The sequence below is a fragment of the Acromyrmex echinatior genome, chromosome 1, assembly GCF_024713525.1.
Source record: "Acromyrmex echinatior isolate Ae372 chromosome 1, ASM2471352v2, whole genome shotgun sequence".
NCBI classification, from domain to species: Eukaryota; Metazoa; Arthropoda; class Insecta; order Hymenoptera; family Formicidae; genus Acromyrmex; species Acromyrmex echinatior.
The window spans coordinates 21,513,999-21,536,816 of record NC_141852.1 but is presented as its reverse complement, the minus strand read 5'-3'; the positions used below and the strand labels follow the sequence as shown (position 1 = coordinate 21,536,816).

Here is a 22,818-nt window from a genome sequence, read left to right as displayed (position 1 = left end):
TAATATTAATTAAATATTTTACTGCGATAATTTAATATTATGATATCATAAAATTTCCGCGAAAAAGAAACTTATTCAATTATTTGCATCAAAACAATCTCGATGTGAAATATATAAATTAAATTATATGTTAACGTCATTAATCAGCGGATGTGTTCTAAAACCTATTTCAATTCTAATCTTTATTTAACATCCGTTCACGATAATTGTACTGCGTCGCACGCGAAATGTGCTTCTTTCCTCATTCTATTCTATTCATCTTGAATGTCTTAATAAGCAATTGCGGAAGTAACTCGCAGCAGACGCGCGTAATTTACACGCGCATTTATATAGTGCGACATACTTTAGAACGGAATTAAAGGCTTACCAGTCATGTCTTTGCCCTTTGCAGCTCTCGTGGCGTCTGGCTGGCATGGTCCAGACATCGAGGCGCCTGGAAGCCTTGAAGATCTTGAACGGCGTGACCACGGCCCAGACGACGGAGGCTTCTCCGGAGCTCGAGGAATGCATTAAAAGGCAGTTGGCCACTTCCGGGATACAGACCGGTTCTCGTGAGGTCGCCGAGCAGGTGGTCAGCCAGTTGGAGAGGACACTGTACGACTTTCCATGTCTGCGTGGATGCGCCGAGGTCAAGAGTTACGCCACCGCGTGTTCCACTTTGGCCTGGGCGTGCCTGGCACGTTCCACGCCGCTGGTACTCGATGTAGCGCAAAGTCTGGAGTTCCGCAGAGAGGTGCAAGTGAGACATCATGCTTCTCCGGATCCGCACGGGACAAGGATCAGATCAGTCTTATGGCCAGGGCTTCGGGAAGGCTGCCAAGGTCCCTGTCTTCACAGAGCTATCGTGCTAACTTGCTGAAGCACTGCGATTTTTCTATAAAAAAGGAGTAAAAGCGAATGCAGAGCTATCCTTGAAAAACATGTTTATGATGCGAAAATATTTTTCATATACATGAAATTTTTTTCAGTACATACAGGGAGGTCACTGAATTGATCGGACTTATGAGGTAAACAGAATTAATAATTTTCTAACAATTTAATTAAGCGTAAATTAATAATAAAATAATTATATACTTATTTAGGTAAGTCACATAAAAACTTATTTTTGTCTCGAAATGCGATATTTTAGAATATATTTTGAAAAAGTCTCAATAAAATTTACACAATACGCATAATTATAAATATAATAATATATATATATGAATAATCTGGATACGCAATTACTAATTTACGAAATATATGAACATCTCTCTGCAGAGTTTTCAGAAATGCAATTGTAATTTGACAACAAAAATAGAGAAATGTACGAGCTCGAACTTGCTAATTGAATGTACGCGACGAAAAGCAGAGACAATCCCGCGTGGGATGCTGCATCGCAGTATACTCCAATTTCATTCGCGTTTATGATATGCATTCTACACCGTTGACACTTGACGCCGCAATCGGACCTTAAATTTCAGAATCATATCTCGAGCGTGTTGCTTGTAGCTCCACTGACTGCAGAATCAAGAATTCAGGATAGTTTGACACGGTGTTGTGATGTATCGCTACATTCTTATTTATACGGGTCTTATCTATATTATATTATCATAAAGAAGAAATAAGATGAACATTGACTGTATCAATCGATATGATACTTAATTCAAAAAAGATGTGTGGAAAACAATTACATAATATTTAATAAATAAATAAGAAATGAAATATTCGTAATACTAAATAAAAAAGTGTACATTTTTGTCATATTTAATAAGAGATTAACTAAAATTAATTAAATACAATATATTAATTAAATACAATATATTTATTATTTTCTCGTGAATGATAATGTATTTTTTTATAATGTACTACAAGACAGCTTAAGTTTCTTCGATAACTGCATCTGTAAAAGTATTTATCTTTTCAATTAACAATTTTATATGAAGAGAAAATTTGATTACTTATTTTACGCTTCTCTCGAAACTTGAGCAGATTGCACAAACATATATTTATATTTGTTATAATCAAAATATGTTATAGAAAATATAAGAATATAATATTAACAGGAAATAAATTGACAGTTAAATTGTATAATGCTAAGAATTATTAACATATTGTTATTTGTATCTAAGCTAAGAGATTTTAATGCTCTATGTATGAAATTTACATTAAATTAATACTCATAATATATATAATCGACATATCTTAATCGAAAAATTCTATTTTATAGATATAACAAAACTACTGTATTGTTTTAATCGATACACATTTATATTAAAATCATGTACATTAACAATAAAAATATTTAACGTAACGTATCTCGAAATAATTGTAGGACCTCTTTAATAAGGAGAGAAAGAAAGGAGTAATATATTAATTACGAAAATTGATATGAAGGTAAAAATTCAGACAAATCAAATTTAAGCATACTTAGCATAGTTTCGTTTAAAAGGAACTATGAGGGTACTACGTAATTGAGACGAGAATTATGCTTTAAGAATTTGCTATTCCAGTCTCGTTCACATACGCATTAATAATTTTATCGTCAAATAATTTCTACATTTTTATCGATCTACATATAAATATATGAAGAAAATAATACTTTCAATTTGATATCTTATATTATCAATGATATAAATTAACATCTCTAATAATTTCAGCTGTCTCATTCAACATTCATCGTGTCCTTATATAAAAATAAGACGATTTAATTTTTTTCCCACAAAACAATAATCTCTTAGCAATTATATTTTAAATGATTACATGTTGATGTTACATGTCCAATTAGATGATCTTAAAATAAGAACGACGGCGCTTTTAAACGAATAAACGTCATCTAACTATTAAAGATTTAAATTATTAAATGTGATTAACAATCTGCAACGGTTTTGATTCAGTTTATCTAGGCCACCTATCCAACGTAGAAGTACATTCCTCGTTCTTGATGATTTAACGCTATATTTCTAGAATACGATCATAGTAAATATGAGATATGAGATTATTTCTTTACCCGTTTAAATCTCTCGAGACTTTATACTGATATCTTTTGCATCCTTTTGCACTTTCATTGCTGGAACGGTATCTTCGATATATTCTTTTCATATCAATATCGGCAAAAAGTTTTCTGTATATCTGTCCTACATTTTGTAATAACATATGTTTTTAAAAAATATGCTGCAAAAATATAAAATATTGAAAACATGATCAAAAATTATTACTGTAACGATATAAACTATAAACATAACATGATTGATGTAATATATAATATTATTAGGTGTTGGAATTAATTCGTAGCGTTTTTTAATGAAAGAATGTTATTTATTTCACATGAGCATTAAAAAATACATTAATGAAAGTACTTCCCATCACTTGTAAAACGCTACGAATTAATTCCAACACCTAATATAAGAAAGAATACACAATAATATATATTTAAAATCCAAAAGTTATTCCTGTTAGACAAATGAAAATTTATGGAGTTATTCGATGAAATGATCAACAAACAAGCTTATAGTTTCGAGAATTTATTATAAATCTCATAGGGGTTCCTATGTACATCTTGGGTATGCTTCTAACGCTTCTACTAATCGAACAAGTATAAAAGTATGTTCTAATTCGATTATTCGTTTAATCCTGAATAATTATTGATTTAAATTACATTTTTGTATTGATAAAAAAATTAGCAATGTAATATATAAATCACTTTTTTTGCAATATATAAAGATCGCATGTACAATTTTAGCAATTAATAACTCCGAAGATCTAAACGAATAAACTGACATAAACGACTGACATTAGAAAATCACTTTGGTCGAATTATCGTCTTTATTTTATCCTTAATTTTCATTTATATTGTATGATGAAAGGTCGAAGTGATATTTCTAGAGATATATATGTTATGTATATATATCAACAAAAATTTAATATAAAAGCAACGTAATATCATCCTTAATTGATGATAAGAATGTATCTATAGCGTATAAAAGATCTAGAACAAGAACTGACAAATAAAGCCGCATACGAAATGAGATTTTTCCAAAGATATAGTTTTTTCTTCGTTATTTCTTATTTTGCTCTTAAGATACACTGCATTAATAACATACAGTTTCGTACCTACATCTTACATCTTTAATTTTTACAGTTTCAACGGATATTAAAATTTTCGAAGAATGAGTATTCTTATACCGAATAAAAATTACATGAATAATTACATTCTCTTCAAAAATATATAGAATATATCCATATCACTTAAAAAATTATATATCGTCATATATAATATGTAATTATTGAATATTTTTAATAAGTATATGAATCGTTTATAGTAGTCAACAATATTTCATTACAGCAAAGTAGGTCATAAAAAGTTGTTATTATAAATGTAATAGTAATATTGTAACTTATTTGATAGTAATGATTTGCTATAACTAGAAAAAATATATGTAATTAATGTGTATTATAATTTCCAAAAATTTGTTTGTGACAATTCAATTTATATAGAACACAACATATTTTTAATCTCCTTATCAAATTCAACGAATTACAAATTAGAAATATAAATATTGTACTTCGTTAAGAACTAAACATGGAGATATGTCTTTCTCTTACATAATATGAATATTACATTATGTGAATAAGTGCATATGTGAAATATGAATTTCATAACGATAATACCTAATAAGATAATATGCATAATATTCAAGAAATTATTTCCAGATAAACGTCCTATTAAATAATTAATATAATTTGCGTTACAGAATTATTTTAATTTATAATCGGAATAAAATCTATTATCATAACCTATCTGAAAAAGTGACATAAAGATAATTACAAATCATAAATCGAAGGTTGTAAATTGGGAGACATGTACTGAAATTAAACAACATATTACATTTCTGTACATGGTGACTTAATTATTTTATATTATACCATATTAAATGTTGATACATTCCATAGAATCAAGTCTTTATTCATAAAATAGTCATGTTAAAAGTGTTAATAATAGTCATGATAAAATTGTACTCTCTCTTTCTCTCTTCGCCATAACGTAATTTATTTGTTCTCTTCTATGATTTTATCCCAAAATTGACATCGAAAAATTCTGCACTACAAGCAATCTACACGGTGGGAATAGGATTGAATTCTTCTAATTTAATTATCGAAAATATATATATTACATCCTAATATCGAAAAAATATTTCCGAAAATTATAGAACAAATACATGTGCTCAAGAAAACTGTAACAATAACAAAATCAGAATACAATTATTTTTAATTGATTAATTAGAAGAGAAACAATCTATTATTAAAAAATAAAATCAAACTTCCGATTGTATAATTTTTGGTATTTTTCCCGAAAATATACGATCTTTTTACTTTTTTTCTGTATAATAATACCTTTACTGTCATGATAGTTTACATGATGACACACCATTTCTTTGTACTCTCAATTGGTTCAGCCGTCATTTTATTGTCATCATTTTTTATCCCGCTAATGTCTAACTTGGTAGATTCGAATTTATAAGGTATGGCTTTTGGTGTGGATACCTGCATACTAGGTATACGCAAACCTTTCAATAGATTAATAGATGTATTAAAAATGCTACTACTTTCTTCATCTGTTTTCTGCTTTTTCGCCGAACTCCAATTTTCTGTTTCAATTCTACGTTTTCTGTCTAACGGGCTACCATTCGTAGAGAAAGTATCAGATAATAAACCAACACCATAAGGTAAGACTTTAGATTCTATTCCTTCATCCTGTGGCATAGACATAGTAGAGGTATTCACGAAAAGAGAACTATTCGGTGATATCCTGTTCTCACGCAAAGTAACATGTCGCATTCGACCGATGGAATGTCTTCCCGAAATGTTTCTCAGCGTTCTTCCAAATGACTGGTCTTTTGACAGTCGATTCGATATACCTTCCGTATTGCTTACATCGTAGAGCTTCGAATTATCCTTCAGACAATCATTGAGTCTAATTTTTACATCTTTTAACATTATAGATGAATCATAAGAAATAAATGATGGATCATTTATAGTGTCATCAATACTTTCTTTATCCTTCTGTATGTCGCTCTGAATAATAGATTCTGACGTTTCGGATAATTCTGATGTGGTAGATTCAACAATGTCGACCGAGCAACTTTCATTATTGGTTGGAGCTTCGCTTTGCGTCTCTTCTTTCTCATTTATATCATTCTTCATTTCCTCTGGTGCTGGAAGTAATTTTTCTTCCTGTTCATTGTCTTTTAGTTGTTTATCGTCTAATATTTCTTTTCCATTGCTTAAAGAAATTGTTGGTTCCGCTTCATATACCAATTTAATGTCATTTGCCTCTTGTTCTTCTTTGGTTTCAGTATCAACATCTAATAAGACTTCTTTTTCTTGAGGAATAGTTTTATTGTCCACAACAAGTACTTCCTGGATAGTTTTCGTTTGAAGCTCGCTTGAAATCTTTTCGTAAGTATGATCAATATGTTCTTTGCTCATAGCAGGTTTCTCAGTTTCAGCAGCTTTGTTGTTACCATTTTCTTCTGTAACATTTTCTTTTTGAATTGAAACATTCAATTTGACTTCAGCTTCTTCCGATTCTGGCTGCATGTCTGTACTTTTTACTTCTGGATTTTTTAATAGTATTTTGTGTTGCTTTGTTTGATGTTCAATTTTTGTTGGAGGACGAAGTTTACTCTATAACATACATTATTTTCACATTGCAGATCTAAAGTAATGCAAAACAATCTAACGAAATTAACAATTTAAAGTCACAGACTTATCATTAGTATGAGTTATCATACTACATCGTGCATTTTCATCAATTTACAATTATTATATGATTTGCATATTTAATTTATATATTATTTGTATATTATGCACATTTTTATACAATTTAATTATATTTAAAAAATATACATACAAGTCAAAATTTGATTAATTTAGCAAATAAAGATGAAATTGTTTCCATTAATGTTTAATATTTTACTATAAATAAATATTAGTAAATTAATTTAATGTATATAAAATATTTTCATATTGAATAAAATTATACTTATCAATTAATTTTATTATTTGTCTCTCGCTCATTATTTGTCGCTCACTTCTTTATATAAATTATGAAACATAAAGAAATATAAATACAAGAGTGTTATTAGATAACATAAAAAATATTCTTTATAAAATATTTAATCAACAAAAGAATCTATAAACAGTAATAATTATATCAAATAATTGAATTATATTATCAGACACATAAAATATTACTATGAATTCATACTGATAAGCCCATACCTAATCTATACCAGAAGATAACATTATCTTAATAGTAAGTTTAATACTCTTAATAAATTCTTTTTTTTGGATAAATAATAATGTCCAAACAGATAAATTATAATACTTTAACATAATACAATTCTAATAATTATAACTATAACATAATTTCTAAAAATAATTATATATTTATATATTACAGTCAAAATAATGATATTATATATTTATGTATTGTTTGAAAGCATAATAGTTTCAAAATCATAATTAAGAAAAAAAATTAAGAGAAAATTTGAAGTATGTACCTTAAAACTCTTCCCTGGTCCAGGTAGAACTCTTTTCTGTATTCCAGCCAGTTTTAGCCTAAAATAAAAATAAGATATTCACAATCAATGAAGAGATAAGCCATATTACAAATGGCCTTTGAGCAAGAAATGCTGGAGGTGATGAGAGGAACTAATTTAAAAAATTTTTTTTATGTAAGTACTAATTTAAAAAAGATAAACCAAAGTTTCTCATGTCTATCTAAGAACGAAAAATATCTGTCTTTTCTCACATGCATCGTTATATTGATATTACATTTGTCGTACAACAAAGATTTTAAGTTTATTGATTGGCTATAGGATAGAGAGATCCGACAACTTCTCTTTCTTGCAGCTAATCGACAGGCTTGAAATACTTTGTCGTACGACAAATTTAATATCAGCATTATATTGTTCTCTCTATAAAATAAACCTAAAATATTGTTCATCAATTTATTTCGTTTCAAAATATCTCAAAATAACTTTAAAGTTAAAGTTCTAGATTACCAGCAAAATTCATACTTTGCTTCAAAATTCTGTAAAGCTTATGCGATACAATTACAAAATATCATGAAGATATACTTAAAGACGACTATGATATCGATATAATCTCTCAATTCTTTAACAAACATTACAGAATACAAAGTTCCGATACCCTGTAAACAGCGGCAAGCAACTAACGAGTTCCAAGTGTTGCATCAAATACCAGTACGCAAACAATTTACTACAATCCGCAACTCTACTCTAGGTAGACCTGGAGAAAGTTGACCAGGCAGACTTAAAAAAACAAAAAAGAGAGACAAACGTACATCCCACGACTGAGAAACTCTGGTGGAACTTGCAATTCGCTGTTGCTGATTGTTTCTACAAACCTGTTCGAATTCTCGTACTCGCGCTGTCTCTCAGGCAAGCTAGATTCAGAAGCTCTCGACGGCGCGGTCGTTGCCTTAAGCCTCCGAACGTACAAATTCCTCTCATCGCCCCCAGGGGCCGCCTTCTTTGGCGTCTTACCCATGACCACGACAGCGATTTAGCGGCGTGCCTATTAGTCGCGCCCAATTAAACTCCACGCCCTTCTTTTTTTTTTGTTTTATATGATCTTACTTGATCTTACTTGCGTGAAAACGCAACAAGCCAGCGTGAGGTCCTCTACTTGGCGTACGAGAAGTTAATCTTGCTCCTACTATCGTTCACTTACACTCCTTTTCTCTTTCTCTCTTTCTCTCTCACACACACACACACAAACACACACACACTACACACGCTCTCTCTTTCTCTCTTTCTTCTATAGCAAGACTCGCTAGCTGCCTCACCGCCTCTCCTCAACCGCTCCGCTCACAAATATTAATAGTCGCCCTTTCTTACTCTCGTCGCGGCCGATTACTCGCGACGTGGACCTCGCCGTACGAATGCGGATGCCGGTATCTTGTGCACGAACGGCTCCGTCGAGTTCAAGCGGACGTATGTACTACGCAGGACGCCATATAACCGCCGACCGCAGACATGATCCGCTGAGGCTGAGATCCACACGATGGATGCGAACACGTACGCAGGCGCAAACGCGCCGTCGTGCCGGCCACTTCCTACAGATGCTTTCAAAAAAAATTCTACAACATGGCCGAAATGCGGCTCGATGGGATCTCTCCTAAGTACCTTATAGGATTTTCTTTAGGTTATACGAATCGATCAAAAAAATTATGAACGAAACAAAATTGAGGAACTGAGATTTGATTTTCTATTTATTCGTAACAAAAATGTTTGCGTAAACTCAAATCATGTCAGAGTGCGACGTTTATATTTTTTGAAAATTTATGTATCCGTATATGTAGATATCTAAATTGTATATACAAATATATATGTATGTTGTACTTTCCGTAAAGCGCATATTGCGCAAAATGTATCATTAAATCATTAGAATTTAAAGTGAAATAGATATATGTGTTTGATATTAATTGGTGAAAGAGAGGCAAGAAAGTTGTATAATGCAGGAATAAAAAAAACAGATATCTATTTTATCCTTGTTTGTTTAATATTCGATAAACAATAAAAATAAAAATGATATGTATGTGCATCGATCATGCATTTTACGGAACGCGGCCATGTATAAATATCATAAATAAGTTTTCTTTCTTGTGGTAATATATATATAGCTACAAGTTAGAAAAAAGAATTAAACTTCTGACCTGCTAGAAGCGACTGATCGTATGACATATGTACATGCATGTACATATACGTACATATATGTATATTTAATCGTTTGCCCTTGCAATTTTCTTGTATGCGTGCGGCGGAATTCGAGGAATGTCGTTGGCGTGCTAAACGTTGCAAGCTTAAGGCTGCATTTTCATGCTGACGCTCGACGCTCGATTCGAGCGTCAAACAGGTCACGTAATGCAAAATTGATGCTTGGTATTCGTCAATTTTGATCACGTGACCAGGCCGATTCTGTATCTTCAGACAAGATGAAAATTACAAAAGCGAGCAAATTTACTAGGTGTTGATCAATGAAATAATCAGTATTCTAGTAAATTCGCTCATTTTTCTAATTTTCATCTCATTTCAAGATACAGAATCGATTTTCGAATCGAACATGAAAATACAGCCTAAGGCCGGGTTCATACCTTGACAGAAAAACGGAAAGTGGAAAAGTGGAAGCTTTCCGTTTTTCCATCAAGGTGTGAACCCCGTCTAAGGGTGAAATTACACGATGCGGAAAACGATTGCGGAATAGAGAATGCGTCATAGAAGCAACCAAATAGCGTTATTCCGAATAGCGCTAATTGATTGTTTCAATGCATTCTCTATTCCGCAGTCTTTTTCCGCATCATGTGATTTCACCCTAAAACGGCATTCGCCGTGGCGCTACTGCTGCTTTTGCGCGCTCGTATATGAATGAATAATTCCATAAGGAAAGTGCTTGTAAAATAAGATGTAGTAGAAATTTCATTGGAAATAAAAACATTAGGGCTGATTCAGGGTATCAATTATGTAACTTTTTTTTGTCTAAAATGAAAATGTGAAATTGCAACACATTTTTTTTCAATGAGTTTTAGAATGCAGCTTGCTCACCGAGCAATTGATTATTACTTATTGTTTCATAAGTAAAAACTGATTGCTCGGTGAATATAGATTGTGTGTGTGCATTCTAAAATCCACTTTAAAAAAAAGTGTTGGAACTTTTTTATATAGTTGCTAACTGAGAATTGCGCAAATATAGAAATATATTTGTTGTATTATTATACTTGAAGTTCTATATAGCAAACTTTTTAAGAAAAATATTAATATAGCAGTACAAATTTACTAAATTCTTTATTCATTATATTGTATTTGTTGTTGGATACTAAATGTATTATGATAATAATTATTACGCTCACTTATGTATATAAATAAAATGGAAAACGATATTAAATTTTTTTGTGTATATGCAGCATTGGAAAATGGATTCAACGAAATTGTATCTAAATTAATCTTGCAAACTGTCGAATGAGCATAACGCTTATTATCATGATGTGAATAATTACGTTATATTCTCTCTCTCTCTCTCTATTTATAATATCTTGATTTGAAGAATTTAATTTATTATAATCAATATGTATATTTTTATATTTACAAAATGTTTAATTAATGATCCACAAATTATAATATTTTTATTATACTTTTTAAAGAAATTTAATACCTACGTGATTTAGTACTGTTATTTAGTACGGACTCGCACCACATCTTTCTTCGACACAGTGATTTTATCGCCAAAATACATGGCTACATAGTTCCTAAATAAAAGTGGATGTACTTGCGCTAGTATACAGATGATTTTTTTCGCGAATAATTCCGCAATGGCCCCTCTCAAGTTTCTCTCTGATCGACGTTATCGACTGTCACATTAGCGCGGATCGAATTTTACCGAACTATAAAACCAACAATCCCCGGCGAAACGTCCGGATGACTCGAGAATGACGTTGGTTACCTTGGTGAATGCGTGAATGGCCTTATTGGCCTTTATTCTAGCGGTGCTGCTTCGAACGAGTGTCCTGTGACTCTTTTCACCCACGTGTTTAATTTTCTACGAACATTCAGAACGTCCGATCGAAAATCAACATGGTTGTGATTTTGTGGCTCCTTCTGCTCATTGGTGTCCTAGAATCCTTTGCCACGGAATGGAACACGCAGGACTATATGAAGCGAGAGCATTCTCTAATCAGGCCATATCAAGGTCCATTAATTATCATTTATCTCCTATCACGCTCCTTGGATAATCCTAAGATTTGCTTGTTCATTTATTATCTAATCGCAATTTGCGGAGATAATCCGTTATATTTGAAGATATATTTATGAGATATATTTACGAGACTAATTAATACGGAGAATTTACTTTTTTTGCATAGATAACGGCGGAAGAAATCTCTACGTGTTTCCTAACTCTGTTATAAAATTAGAAAATATACATAGGTCAGAGTCGATTTTTTTTTTCTTAAAAGAAACATGCGAACTCCAATTTTTTTAACGATAGATTTCTTTAAGAGAATCCTGTCACGCGCCAGCGTGGAAGAATTTACTGATTTATTATCTAATCACAATTCGCGAGTCATTCCACTACCGGTCTAAAATTACGACATAATTATATTGCAATAAGATTAGTAAATATGCATAAGTCAAAGAGCTATTTTTTTAAAAGCAATTTCTATTTTTATAAATTATAGATCTCTTCTGAAGATTAATAAATACTAATTAAAAGAATTTTTGTGCAATATGACATTTATAGTCAAATACGTTCAAAACTTACGCACTTTAAACGCAAATAATTAAAATTTATATTTTATTCTTTATTATTAGTTAATATTTTTATTTGATCCCTCTTTTTCGTCATAACTGTATTTTTTTTCCAAAACTAATTTATTTTTTACTGGCTCGAATTTGTAGCCAAAATTTTATTGCTACTAAGTTTTTTTTGCATTGTATTTAATAATATAGACTAGCTTTCTTCTAATCCTGGAGTCTAAATGTTAAAATTTATATATTATTTAGTCATGGAAAATTTTTCATTTTCATCTGGAAAACTCAGAGAATTTTAAAACTTGTTTTCTGTGGCAATCCTGAAATTAATTGTTTATAATTGATCACAAGTTTATTTATCAAATCTGTCTTTTATATATTTATATATAAATAAAATATATATTTATAATTGAATATTTTATTTATAAAATATGTTTGATATGACAGGCACAGGCATGACGATACCCAACTGGGACTTTATGGGAAGTACAATGGTAACTAACAATTATATCAGGTTAACACCTGATTTACAAAGTAAACAAGGTGCCTTATGGAATTCTGTGGCAAGTATTTCATTTATACTTTCGAATGATTTCTTAGACATATATGAAAACTTATATAAACTTTAATACAAAAACTGTATGTATATATATAATTATATATGTATATTGTTTATTAATTAACATTTTAAACTTGTCATATTTATAGCCATGCCATATACGAAATTGGGAACTGCAAATTCAATTCAAAGTACATGGAAATGGAAAGGATTTATTTGGAGATGGTTTTGCTATTTGGTATGCCAAGGAAAGAATGAAGTCAGGTCCAGTATTTGGGAGCCGAGATTATTTCCAAGGATTAGCAGTAATACTTGATACCTACAGCAATCATAATGGCCAACATAACGTAGGTTAAAAATACAGTTTTATAAAGTGTGATAGTTTGTACAATCAAGATCATGTAAATCAAGATCAATTAAGATCATGTAAATCTTTGAATATTTTTAATTAACCAGTTAATTACTATAATTAAATAAAATTTACATTTTTTTATATCTTAAATTTTTTTTAATTAAGTTTTTTTTTTATATTTGTCTTTATTTTTTACTTTATTCTATATTTTCTTTTGATACATAAATAATAGAATATATCTGCAACAGCATCAGCATCCTTACATCTCAGCAATGGTTAACAATGGATCTCTGCATTATGATCACGATCGTGATGGCACTCATACACAACTTGCAGGATGTGAAGCAAAATTCAGGAACTTGGAGTATGATACACACATATCTATAAGATACGAGAGAGACATTCTAACTGGTACGTAAAATTAAACATTAAATTTTATTGCATCTTTTATATCATGAATGTATCAGAAAATTGTTTATTAAGCTGTAATATTTTTTTTATTCTTATTCATCGTTTGTACTTTGTCCTGTCACGTTAAATGGAGTGTATCCATCCTTTATTTTCTATTTTCTTTTTCGTTTCAGCTTTATTAATCTTTTGATTTGTAAATGTGTGTGCGCATGCGCGTGTGTATACATACAATTACACATGTATGTGTGTTACTGATTAGAATTACACATATATCCTCATGTAGTATTTCTTATAATGTTTTTTTTTTCTTATCGCAATGAAGTTTCCACGGATCTTGCCAATAAAGCAGCATGGAAGCAATGTTTTCAAGTAAATGAAGTTAAGCTTCCAACAGGATATTATATTGGAATTTCTGCTACTACGGGTGATCTGTCTGACAATCATGACATATTGTCAATTCGTTTATTTGAATTAGACTTAATAGATGATGTAAGCATTAATTTTTTTATATTTTATTAAATATTATATTAATATATGCACATATCTTGTTAGCCAATAAAAATATAAACTGTTTATACATAAATATGATAGAGAACGCGAATAAGCGGTCAAAGTGTTTCGAATATAATACAATATATATTCTTAATTTAAATTTAATTATCTCAGATGTGACTGTGCGTCGAAAAGTTCGAACTTTAAACTCGATCTGATACGCTAATATATATAAAAGACACATGAAAGACTTTTATTCAATGAGCATGCATAGCTTATTTTATCTTACTCGTATCTTTATCACTTTTTACGATTATTTACTGACTGGCGTTCTCATATTTATGTATATCATTTACACGTACTTATTCTTATAAACTATTCAATTATAGTAATTAGCAAATTAATAAGATTTAAAAATATCGTGTCAAATTACAGCCTAAAGATCGGGAAGACAGATCACAAATTGTGCCATCAGCAGCGTTTTACGATCCACCAAGAGGTATGCAGTTAAACGAGATTTTATTGTACATGTGTAGAAATTTATTACTATTCTAATATCAATTTTTGTTTTCAGAACGTGTAGAAGATCTGAAGCAACATAGCTGGAGTGGAATAAAACTTTTCCTACTGATGTTATTGGGTGCACTTGTATTAATAGCCTGTGTTGTAATTATAATTATGCTTCATAAGAAACATCAGGAAAATGCCAGAAAACGATTTTACTAAGTCAAGATTTAGATAGCGTGTGTGTTTTGAGTGTTGCAGCTTATCAATTTGTCCTTTATCCAAAATTTCTCATATATAAGATTTAAGTTATAACCTACTGAGACTGTCCGTATTTGGTTTCTTTGTTTTAAAATTAGTATTTTCTTTTGTGTGTAAGAATAAAAGTCTTTAGGGTAAAGGAGAGACATATGTGTGTATGTGTATGTAAGTTTTGTAATTCCGATATTTACAGAATGTTGTTTCATTGGATTAATTATCAGTGTCATTGATTGGGCTCAATGTACATTTATTTGATTTTATAATAGTAAAAATACGTATTTATTACAGTTTCTTTACCAAAGTTATTTCTTGAAATGAAATCACATGGAATTTAACAAAATAAGTTTTTATATATTTGACTTCTAAAAATTTATAGAATGAGACGATGTAATGAATGTATTGTGACATGTACATTGTTAACTATATTTTAGAAAGGTCTTGGAAAAACTTTTATATTATATTAATTTCAAGCCAAATGTTCATGTACACAAGATGTTTGTGGTAATATATACTTTTTCCAGAACCTTTTTGTTTAGGTTGGAACAAATTGATTCTAAAATTTAGTAATTTTAATTATTTAAGAAAATATAACATCACACATAAAAGAGATATTGTTTAAGGATATAAACTATAGAAATTCTGTTTAATTTCTATTAATGCAATTTTCTTACATTAAGTAATTATTTTCGTATACAAATTATATAGATACAGAAAGACTTTATTAACATAGATTTTATATTTGTACATACAGAAAATTAATTAATGAAAATTAAATAATGTATGCGAAGCTCCCATACTGCATAAAGTTTGTGATAGAGATTATTTGCAATTATGCATGCAACTCTAAACAAACTATTAGCCATATAAATTATGCTGTGTTAGAGTGATGTCTAATATTGTATGAAAGTACATGTAATATGGGGGATTCTAGTGTATTTCAGTATAAAATAATTACATAGTAAAACTCTGTATTGTAATTCTTTTATATAGAAACTAAGAAAAAGGGAACCAAACCGTTTAATAAACAATTGTCTTGTTATCGACATGATGTTATCATTCGAAACAATAATGTATCATGTTGCCAAATACAAAATAAATATGTCTATAATTCTAAAGAAAAATAGGTTTTTTTATTTTTTCACAGGAGAGATAGGTATTAAAATTCATTACACAAATGTATTGGAATAAGATAGTATTTGAAATTTTATTTTTGAATATATATTATTTATGACAAAAATATATATTTGCACATCAGAATGCAAGAGTTCATGATTTTTTAACACATTTAATTCATTTGTTTGCTTTGAAGAAGCAAATAGAATACTTTTATTATCAACATTAAAATTATTCAAACAGAAAACACCAAGGCACATCTATGCTTATCTCTTTGCTACTGGTCTTGGTTCCTATTGTCGTTGTGTGTTACAATGACGAAACTGTCCTTACTCTACAGATAGATATGCATTAATAGTTTCTCGATCTAAACACTTAACATTGATGTACAGAATTTTGCGTACACACACCACACACACACACACACACACACACACACACACACACACACACACACACATTAGTATTCTTTAAAAACTGCATTATTCAGGTAACTGAATTGTGAAACATCTAGCGTATTCTAATATAATGTGGTAGTAGGTAATAGGACACTGCACAAAATTTCTTATGAAATAACGTATTTCTATTAATAAAATAATAGCTTACTAAATAATTTTACTAAGATTATTTACATTACATGTTGCATACTGCCTTGCCATTAAACTAATTAAAACTTTATTATGATATAATGTATACTATAAACCTAATAAGAAATACAATGTTTACTATATACGATATTAAAATAAGATCAAAAAGACGTCATTTTTTTCCGAAAACGGAATACAAAAATATCAAGCATTTCTCTTGTTTTTTTTACTGGCAGTAATGCTTAGGAAAATATATAAATCTTAAAAAATATATGTTTTATATATAGTACTTTGAAGCAGATTATAATTTGTTCATAAAAGTTTATAATATATCTGTTAATATACTTACACACACACACACACACACACACACACATATACACACAGAATGTTTGGGAAATAAATCTTTCGCATAGGGATTTCGCATAGAATGAATTAAACTGAGAAGAAAAGTTACTATTCTGTCCTGTACCTTTTATAATTTTTGCAATAGTTAACAACATATTAATTGCTAAACATTGCCGGAAATTGGATTTCAATATTTTTTTACTCAAATACTAACTTTACAGAAAAACTGCAAGAGAAATTGTTTATTTTTTTTTTCATAAAACTACGAATGTTTTTAGAATTTTTTATCAACTTTTTAGTACAGCATTTTTTCATTTTTAACAACTTGAAAAAATACGGTATTAATTATTACAAAAATTGCAAAATGGACTTTTCTTCTTAGTTTAGTCCATTCTGCCCCTATGCGAAAGATTTATCATTATGTTCCAAATACCTGTGTGTGTGTGCACGCGCGCGCGCATGTGTGTGTATGTATAGTATATATGTATTTTTTGTGTATGTATATATTGCCTGAGGCATTCGGTAACATCAAAATATTTGCACTATTCTCTACTTTCATATCACACACATATTTACATGTATGTCAAACATTGAAGAAACGCTCTGCTTTATGTACATAACAGTTTCTTATTTAATTCAGTTCATATCATATTTAGCATACTATTACATATAACACTGTTTTGTAGGGCAATATATCTTCAATTGTAATGCAAAAAGTGATAATTGATTATAATAATAATATAATTATCGAGTTAATTGTTCGTCCAAATAAAAATCTTTTAATAAATTTTTCATGCTGAAATATCTTCTAAGATATTTATACAAATATATTGCAGTGAGTTACACTGCAAATATATAAGTACTACAGTAGTTTGTTTAAAATTGTATTTTTTAAATATATTATTTATTCAGCGTTCCTTTTTCAGATTTTATTTTTGTCCAGACTCTAATAATTCTAATAGTAGTTTAATTTTTCTTTAATATATAAATCATATTAAACCAACTGTAATAATTAGATATCGAACAAATTTCACTACATTGAGTTTAAAAAGCTAAGAGATCTAAAAAATTCAGTCATATAGAATATCATCACTTGAACATCACAATCGGATTTAACAGAAAATTCAATACAGTCTTTACACTGAGACAAAGATCTCTAATAATAGAGCTTAAACTTATACGATACCTATAACGTTTATAAGATGTTTTCAAATTAAGAGAGTTGCATGCAAGACACCCTACCTCTTCCAAATCGATATGCAGTTCAGTGCCACCAAGAAGAGATTCTGTTTCTAAGCCATTATTCAGAAGCGCGCCCGAAAACCAAATCTTATCGCCTGGATATATGTTCAAACTAAAATTGGTGAAAGAATGGTCCGCAACGAGACGTATTTCCGTGGTACTTCCCCATATGCCGCTTTTCATTTTGACGAATATTTCAAATTCGTATTGATCCCAAGATGGAAAATAATATTTGTTCCTTTTCTTTTGAATGTTCGTGATATGCTTGCAGTTTTTTCTGCGAGTGTCATCGCCTGAATTACAATTTTCCTCGTACGGTTCTCCATACATACAACTAAGTATTGTTCTAATATTATTGGGCAACTTGTTTAATACAACTGCAATATTGTTCTTTATCGATTTTACTCTAATATTTGTCACATAGCCTTCCCACGAGACGGGTATGCCTTCCAATTGAGCGCATTGCACCTGGACTTGCGCTTTCGACGATAATTCTTCCCACGCAGGTTGATGACAGTAGTTCTGATACTGATCCCATGTTAAAGTAGAAACAATGTCATACACGTCATCGGAATCCTGATTATATTCCATTATCATCGGCCACGATAAAAATGTCGCAGCGCTAACGCCAAGAACAATCTATAGAAAACATTTATATAATTTTATATACAAGTAAGAAATACATATACATTGTAAATATACATATAAAGTATATCTAAGTCGAAGACAAAGAAATGATAATATACGTACTTGCATGAGCGTAATGATCCAATTAAATCTTGACGTTCTGGTCTTCCTCAGATACCATGAAGCAAAAAATGGCATTCCTCCGAGTACAGTAGTAATCGCTATCCTCATGACCAGATCATTTTCTGACAAGTATTTGGCAATAGCTACAATTGGTAAAATGATGGAAGCAATACCGGCAATTGGAAGAAATAAAACCATGCCAACTAATGCGAGAGCGCCTCTTATCAAGCCATACCATGTTGCACCTTGAGAACTAAAGATTGCTATTTGCCACCAACTCAGAGTAACGCAATGAGGTATTAAAATCCGATATGTGCCGCGCCAGCCATCCCTCGCAGCCATTTTTGCGAAGACCGCCGGTATCAAGAGGTAAAATACAGCGCGGAAATTTAGACAAAACTCTATACCATTGCCGACAACGTAAGACGCGAATGTTGGCACTCTGATATCCAAGAATCTCCAGCTTTGCGCCACAACCATGTCCGTTTCGTAGGGATACTTAGCAAGTACATGCACGCCAAAGCTGAAGAGGGCTAGAAAATCGGGAAACCGCGAAGAATCTCTCCACATGAAACTACACAGTGTGATAAGAGTGAGCGTGACTGCTATTATAGTGATTTCAGATTGTGGTGTCCATTGGTGAGCTATGAGAGGATAGATCATCAAATTCAGTAGTAACGCGAGAAAGAAATGTCCATACGGTTTCAGGTTGTTGCGGCAGAATTGATACTCTGCCTCCTCAGGATTCAGATTTCCGCCTGAGTAACTAAGAAATAGGCCTGACCATACGCGGAAATCATTAAATTCGCGTTTCCGTTGAAGCATTTGGAAGGTGGCTACCACCATGACTACAAATGAGAGATAGTAGAGAGCCATCGGTATAAAAAGTATTAGACTTTCTGTGCCAAACAAGGAGTATAGTAACAGTAACAGGAAAATATGTAGATTTGACGTAAAGAGAACTCTGTTGATCGACGTTCCTCTGTGACCCAAAGTCTCGACCAACCAACTGTAGAAGCGTTTTAGCGATGCAAATGGATGAATAAATGGCCTCTGCAGTAGCGGTATCGTATCCAGCACCAATTCGGAAGGATCCACCATGCAAAGAGCATGTGATACTATTGGAAGCATTCCGCGTGCGTAGCTTGCAGCCGCAGATACTAGAGCAGCCTCTGTGATCTTTTCACCTTGATCCGTCCAACCTGTGATTACAGAGTAAAACTTACATTAAAAATGCAATAAAAAAGGTGATCAAAAATGTGAAAATCTCAAATAAGGATCAAATACAATATCAAGACTAGATTTTAGTACCTAATAATATTTATATGTAAATTTTAAATATATCTTTTAGTTATATCAACTGTACGCCAATTACTGTTAGACTTAAAACGCAATCATAAACTGAAGCTGAAATAACAATTTCACAAATTAATCGTCAGTTTAATAATGATGCTAATAAGCCCCTTAAAACACTGCGAAGACTGCTAGTCAGGATAATATTTTTCGCAATAAGTTTAAGATTGCGTTTGAAATTCGACAGTAATCGGCGTTTAATTTATATAATAAGATGTGTATATTTAAAATTTACATATAAATATTATTAGGTTCAAGATCTAGCTTCGAACTCGTATTTGATCCGTCTCTTTTATTTGACTTGTTCATAAAGTAGTCTAATTTAATATATTGAAAATCTCTTTTACCATGAACGTCGTTTGTTCGATCTTCATCCTTCGTAGGTGGGGAATCATCAGGAAACTCATTTTTGGGAAAGCAATCGTTATCATTGTCGCTTAATCCCTTTTGCGATGTGTTGCTGGAGGTATTGTTCGATTGAAAATAATCAGCATTACTGGTTGATGGAGACGATAAATTCCTCATACGTTTTTGTAGTTGTTCAGTAGTTATGAAGTCCTCACCATTTGATAAACTAATGAAATAACAATTTTACATTTACATATATGGCATGTGGTATTTATTTATTAGTCTTAATGTCCAATTACTTGTTCTTTACCTCATAAACATCTCCCTCGCTGCTCTTCTAGCCAACTTCTCATCCTGTGTCATGTCTAGACAACTTTTTACGTCGTAATAGTTATGCTCCGTGATACCACGACCAGTTGCCAAGCACTTTCTGAGAATATCAGTCGCTTCTAAATTTCCTTGCTCCGAGGCCTTTGTCAACCAGTAAACACCCAATTTTGCGTTTTCTTCTTTATCAACATCAAGCTCTTAAAATATATTATAAATGTAGTTATAAATTACATACAGAGAGGAAGATAATTATATAAATTAAATTAAATTAAAATTCAATTATATCAGAGAAATATAGATATAAATTATATATGTATGTTTAGAAATAATGAATAACATGAGAAAAACTTTGCTGTTAAGCGTATATTCCGACTTACCACATTGTTCCTCTAACAACTGTTTAGCCAAAATTACTTGAGATTCTGGACAGCCGTCTTCTGCCAATCGAGAACGTAAACGTCTAAGAGAACCTTTAGGCCCATCTATCAATAGGACTTAGAATTAGCTATTTAAGCAGAAAAAAAAACTAATCAGAATTCATGTTCATTGTGCCAACACATATATGTATATCACATATAACATATATGTGTTATACTGTCAGATGATGTCTCATATATATACATATATGAAATATATCAATTGACAGTTTACTTCATGTATATATGCCTCATGATAACTTCATGTATTGTTCTTGTTGTATTATTCTATTTAAATACATATTTTATTTACTTATTCTCAAAGTTTTATTCTTACTTAAAAATACATACATCCTCCAATGAAAGAAATAAAAAGACGACCTAAATTAATTTAATTAAATAAACAATTTAGTTAAGTGAACAATTTTTGTCAATGTAATATATATAGATAATTACATATCAATAGGCAATTAATGATATGTCTTTATTGATACTGCATTAAAATAAGGGCAATTTTTAACAAGAGCCTAATTAGCAAATCGTTTAATTCCGTGATTCATTTAATTTCGCAATGCGATTTGTCAAAGATTAATTTCCATTGTTCGACGATTCACACTTGTCTGTTCAAGAGACAGGTACTGGAATGCATCGAATATCGCGCCGTTTTTGTGAATCACGTGCGTATCTCAAAACGTGAAGTCGAACGCGTCCTCGCCCAGGCGATCCCCGGGTGCGTTCGCATTCCCCCGAGCCACCCCGGCGATGATTACCGTGAAGCGTCCACTGTTTTCTGCCAGATCTACCAGATAGTGGTACAATACCAGCCATGACTCATAGGGCGCGGTTTGAAATTCGTCGAATTCGCGTTCTCGCGTGTGCGACGAATTCTGCCTCCTCGACACGCGATCTCGTCGTCTCGTCTTGCTAGCTGCCGAATCTCGCCGCGATCACGAAACGCCGATGATCACAATACAATATACACACGCATCCGGCGCGACTCCGTCGAGCGCTCCTGTTGAATAGCTGGGCAAGCGTGGATACGCGGTGACGCACGGCGCATGCGCGTCCCTGTCCAGCGTCAAGTCAAGCTGGGTTGGATCAGGTTGAGAACGTAAACAAACGCCGGGCAGCACTGCGTCAGCAGTGTCAGTACCGCATCGAAATTTGAATCTCGCGTCTCTCCTGCGGCTGTACGCCTTGAAAAATCTTCCGTTGGAAAGTGAAAGGTTAGCTTTCGGTCGTCCGCTCAAACCATGAGCGAAAAAAATCTCTCATCCATACTTTTGTATCCTTTACAGATCCACGCTTTCATATCTCGTTCTCACTTCAAATTCCTACCTCGCAGACCCTTCGCAACCAATCTGTTTTTTTTTCCAAACATGGTGTCCGGTAGATTAACGATTACGACTAATCGAGGTATGTATGTACGTCAAGACGAGATTTT

General features: G+C 31.5%; 5 protein-coding genes and 1 long non-coding RNA gene across 21 annotated transcripts in view; 4 read left to right on the top strand and 2 right to left on the bottom strand.

The window, feature by feature from the left end:
* The window catches only part of LOC105152637 (hypothetical protein), a 56,939-nt gene extending 54,649 nt beyond the window's left edge, over window positions 1-2,290 (top strand). For all 3 annotated transcript variants that reach the window (XM_087402938.1, XM_087402945.1, XM_011067045.2), the window contains one exon: window positions 392-2,290. In XM_087402938.1, coding sequence (XP_087259064.1) covers window positions 392-859 — 468 coding nt within the window. In that variant the 3' untranslated portion in view covers window positions 860-2,290. The remainder of the gene's footprint in view (window positions 1-391) is intronic.
* Window positions 2,291-2,919: 629 nt separating this feature from the next.
* On the top strand, window positions 2,920-3,814 carry LOC147911065 (uncharacterized). The gene is made up of 2 exons (XR_015544159.1): window positions 2,920-3,250; window positions 3,386-3,814. It is a non-coding gene; the product is annotated as an uncharacterized LOC147911065 (long non-coding RNA).
* On the bottom strand, window positions 3,485-9,429 carry LOC105152639 (uncharacterized). Of its 14 annotated transcripts, XM_087402979.1 has the most exons (5): window positions 8,643-9,429; window positions 8,550-8,580; window positions 7,542-7,599; window positions 6,890-7,072; window positions 3,485-6,663 (listed from the first exon to the last, which is right to left on the bottom strand). In XM_087402979.1, exon 5 carries the CDS (start codon window positions 6,574-6,576, stop codon window positions 5,389-5,391), a length of 1,188 nt encoding a protein of 395 aa, XP_087259105.1. In that variant the 5' UTR covers window positions 6,577-6,663; window positions 6,890-7,072; window positions 7,542-7,599; window positions 8,550-8,580; window positions 8,643-9,429; the 3' UTR covers window positions 3,485-5,388. The 14 variants fall into 14 exon arrangements, with proteins under 14 accessions (XP_087259105.1, XP_087259107.1, XP_087259113.1 ...); XM_087402981.1 differs by lacking the exon at window positions 8,550-8,580; XM_087402987.1 differs by lacking the exon at window positions 8,550-8,580 and having other exon boundaries at window positions 6,890-7,069.
* A 1,963-nt stretch (window positions 9,430-11,392) lies between these two features.
* LOC105152640 (vesicular integral-membrane protein VIP36) lies at window positions 11,393-16,008 on the top strand. The gene is made up of 7 exons (XM_011067049.2): window positions 11,393-11,748; window positions 12,756-12,871; window positions 13,017-13,214; window positions 13,468-13,630; window positions 13,953-14,119; window positions 14,558-14,621; window positions 14,697-16,008. The coding sequence occupies exons 1-7, from the start codon at window positions 11,634-11,636 to the stop codon at window positions 14,846-14,848; spliced, it is 975 nt and encodes a 324-aa protein (XP_011065351.1). The 5' UTR covers window positions 11,393-11,633; the 3' UTR covers window positions 14,849-16,008.
* Window positions 16,009-16,064: 56 nt separating this feature from the next.
* wfs1 (wolframin ER transmembrane glycoprotein wfs1) lies at window positions 16,065-22,402 on the bottom strand. Its single transcript, XM_011067050.2, has 6 exons — window positions 22,145-22,402; window positions 21,336-21,440; window positions 20,939-21,155; window positions 20,628-20,854; window positions 18,928-20,129; window positions 16,065-18,816 (listed from the first exon to the last, which is right to left on the bottom strand). Exons 1-6 carry the CDS (start codon window positions 22,200-22,202, stop codon window positions 18,025-18,027), a joined length of 2,601 nt encoding a protein of 866 aa, XP_011065352.1. The 5' UTR covers window positions 22,203-22,402; the 3' UTR covers window positions 16,065-18,024.
* A 77-nt stretch (window positions 22,403-22,479) lies between these two features.
* LOC105152642 (inositol polyphosphate-5-phosphatase A) overlaps window positions 22,480-22,818 on the top strand; it is a 50,290-nt gene continuing 49,951 nt past the window's right edge. The window contains exons 1-2 of the mRNA XM_087402903.1: window positions 22,480-22,600; window positions 22,673-22,790. The gene's annotated coding sequence lies outside the window, so the exon portion shown is untranslated. The remainder of the gene's footprint in view (window positions 22,601-22,672; window positions 22,791-22,818) is intronic.